At 43.2% G+C, this 2,500-nt stretch overlaps 1 protein-coding gene across 1 annotated transcript in view; it reads left to right on the forward strand.

Moving 5' to 3' along the window:
* LOC122249106 (angiotensin-converting enzyme) overlaps positions 1-2,500 on the forward strand; it is a 45,530-nt gene that overhangs the window by 40,666 nt on the left and 2,364 nt on the right. Inside the window, exons 7-11 of the mRNA XM_043009704.2 lie at positions 611-878; positions 1,117-1,224; positions 1,448-1,640; positions 1,901-2,067; positions 2,401-2,500. The exon at positions 2,401-2,500 is cut by the window's right edge and continues 23 nt beyond it. Of these exons, the coding sequence (XP_042865638.1) occupies positions 611-878; positions 1,117-1,224; positions 1,448-1,640; positions 1,901-2,067; positions 2,401-2,500 (836 nt within the window). The remainder of the gene's footprint in view (positions 1-610; positions 879-1,116; positions 1,225-1,447; positions 1,641-1,900; positions 2,068-2,400) is intronic.

Genomic DNA, 2,500 nt, shown 5'->3' on the forward strand with positions numbered 1-2,500 from the left:
TTAAGACAAGTCCAGATAAAGGAGTTTTGGGAATATTTGTTAAACCATCCTCGTTTATGGGGATACACGAGTAGTTGGTAGTTTGGTGGTAGTTTCAATCTGTATTTTGTTTTCGAGAAGGGGAAAGGATCCGTGGGTGTGGGCGTGGACGTGTGCGTGTCTGTATTCAGAAATAAAAGAAAAACAGCGACTCTTTAATCACATTACGAAAGTTTACTTGTCATTTTTCTCCTATTCAACACAACTTTAAATAATATTTTCAACTATCTAATTTACACGGCGACTTAGCCAAATAACTAGTAAAACACAAACTACCATTGGTAGATTGATGAATGAATACTGACATAGAGCATAAAGGGTTAAGCAAGAATATCAAAACAGTGAACGCGAACATCTAACAAATCGTGAACAAGTTGTTATCTGACACAACAGATATGTCACGCCATGACGGCGTCGAGTTTCACAATAAGGATAATGTCTATGCCTATGACGGTGGTGATGTCGATGATAATGATAACGATAATGATACTAATGCTATGCAATCCTAACCAATACAAAACACCCAAACCAATTATTCAAACTAAAAGAGACACCTCTTCGATGTATTCAGGCAACATGTGGGCGCAAACGTGGACGCACATCCTGGACCTGACGGTGCCCTACCCCGGCCGACCCAGCGTCGACGTGACCAACACCCTCCGTCGCCAAGGCTACTCGCCCTTCGACATATTCCGGCTGTCGGAGGCCTTCTTCATCTCGCTGGGGCTTGAGCCGATGCCCTCGACCTTCTGGCAGAAGAGTCTCCTCATTAAGCCTACCGACAGGGACGTTATCTGCCACGCCTCCGCTTGGGACTTCTGCAACGGTATCGATTACAGGTTTGTGGTGGTCGATTTCGCTTTTTTTTTTTTTTTTTTTTGGGGGGGGTATTGTGCTTCCGTGATTATAGGGGCTGGAAGGGTGCTATTTCGATCGAATCTTTATAAACTAAAGGCATAAAACCTTAGCTGCAAAAATGCTATGGCAATTTGGTCATACTACTCCATGTCAAACATATCATTGAATTCTATTGTAAGAAAAAGGAAAAATTAACTAATGACTTTACTCGCGTTACAGAATCAAACAGTGTACCCAGATTACAATGGAAGACACGATAACAGCACATCATGAAATGGGTCACATCCAATACGACCTGCAGTACCGCAACCAGCCCTTCATCTTCAGGTATACTATGATAAATCCTCGACGGGGTCTCAAGATAACTTATAGATAAAGGAATTAATTCGTGTGTATTCACGTTTTCTTGTGCTTCATTATTGTAATCAGAGACGTGAGCATATGTTAACACCCTTATTTACTCATTATAATTTACTTTGGGATATTTTTCTCGCATAAAAAACGTGTATTTCCAAAGAGCTTCTTACATCACGACAACCTCCATCAACAGAGACGGTGCCAATCCCGCTTTCCACGAAGCCGTGGGCGATGTCCTGGCTCTCTCGGCCGCCACGCCCTCGCACCTTCAGGAAGTCAACCTCCTTGCCTCCGTCGACGACTCCTTCGAGAATGATATCAACTTCCTCTTCTCGATGGCGCTTGACAAGATCGCTTTCCTGCCGTTTGGTTATCTTGTGGACAAGGTGCGTTGGGGTTAAGGGATGGGGAAAGAGATACAGGACGGAGGGGGTGTTGGCATATTAATTCACAGGGAAACGAAATTCGTTATTACTCACGTATAATTTAAACGAATTATTGCATATTTCATATTCTATGACATGTATCAGTAAGCATAACGATGATATATTCGAAATACAGTTATCGATACCATTCTTTCCCTGAGTTCTGCCTGATTATACCAAATGAAATGAAAATGTCATCCTGCGCCTCACCCTTCTCTCAGTGGCGCTGGGAAGTGTTCAGCGGAGAAACCAGTGAATCCGACTACAACAGCCGCTGGTGGGACCTTAGATTAAACTATCAGGGTGTGTCTTCACCCTTGATTAGGGACGAGGAAGACTTCGATCCCGGCGCCAAGTTCCACATCCCGGCCAACGTTCCTTATGTGAGGTAGGATATCGCGGGGGATTGAGTCTTCAGTAACGGGGTTCTGTTCGACTTCTCCTTGGTTCTTTTTGCTCTCCGATTCCTTGCCTTTATGTGTGTTGTTTTGTTTTAGGCGATACATGAAGATATTTGATTGTCATTTCCTGGCAGGCTTTCCTTGAGGATGAATGTTTCCTTTGAGGAGCCTTATTGGTGAAACTCTTCCTCCCTTCTTTATGTTATCACTTCGAGGATTGGCCCTACATTGTTACTGAATTTGTTTTTCGCAATGTTTTTAGAATAAATGTATTTTAAAATGAATATGTTTCTAATAGCATGGTTTTTCCTTGGTTACAGGTACTTCGTGAGCTTTATCGTGCAATTTCAGTTCCACGCTGAGCTTTGCAAGGCCGCGGGACACACGGGTCCGCTCCATCGCTGCAACATTTATCGTTCT

This window comes from Penaeus japonicus, unplaced genomic scaffold, assembly GCF_977035675.1.
Source record: "Penaeus japonicus unplaced genomic scaffold, GWHDUDI00000001_assembly GWHDUDI00000010, whole genome shotgun sequence".
NCBI classification, from domain to species: domain Eukaryota; kingdom Metazoa; phylum Arthropoda; class Malacostraca; order Decapoda; family Penaeidae; genus Penaeus; species Penaeus japonicus.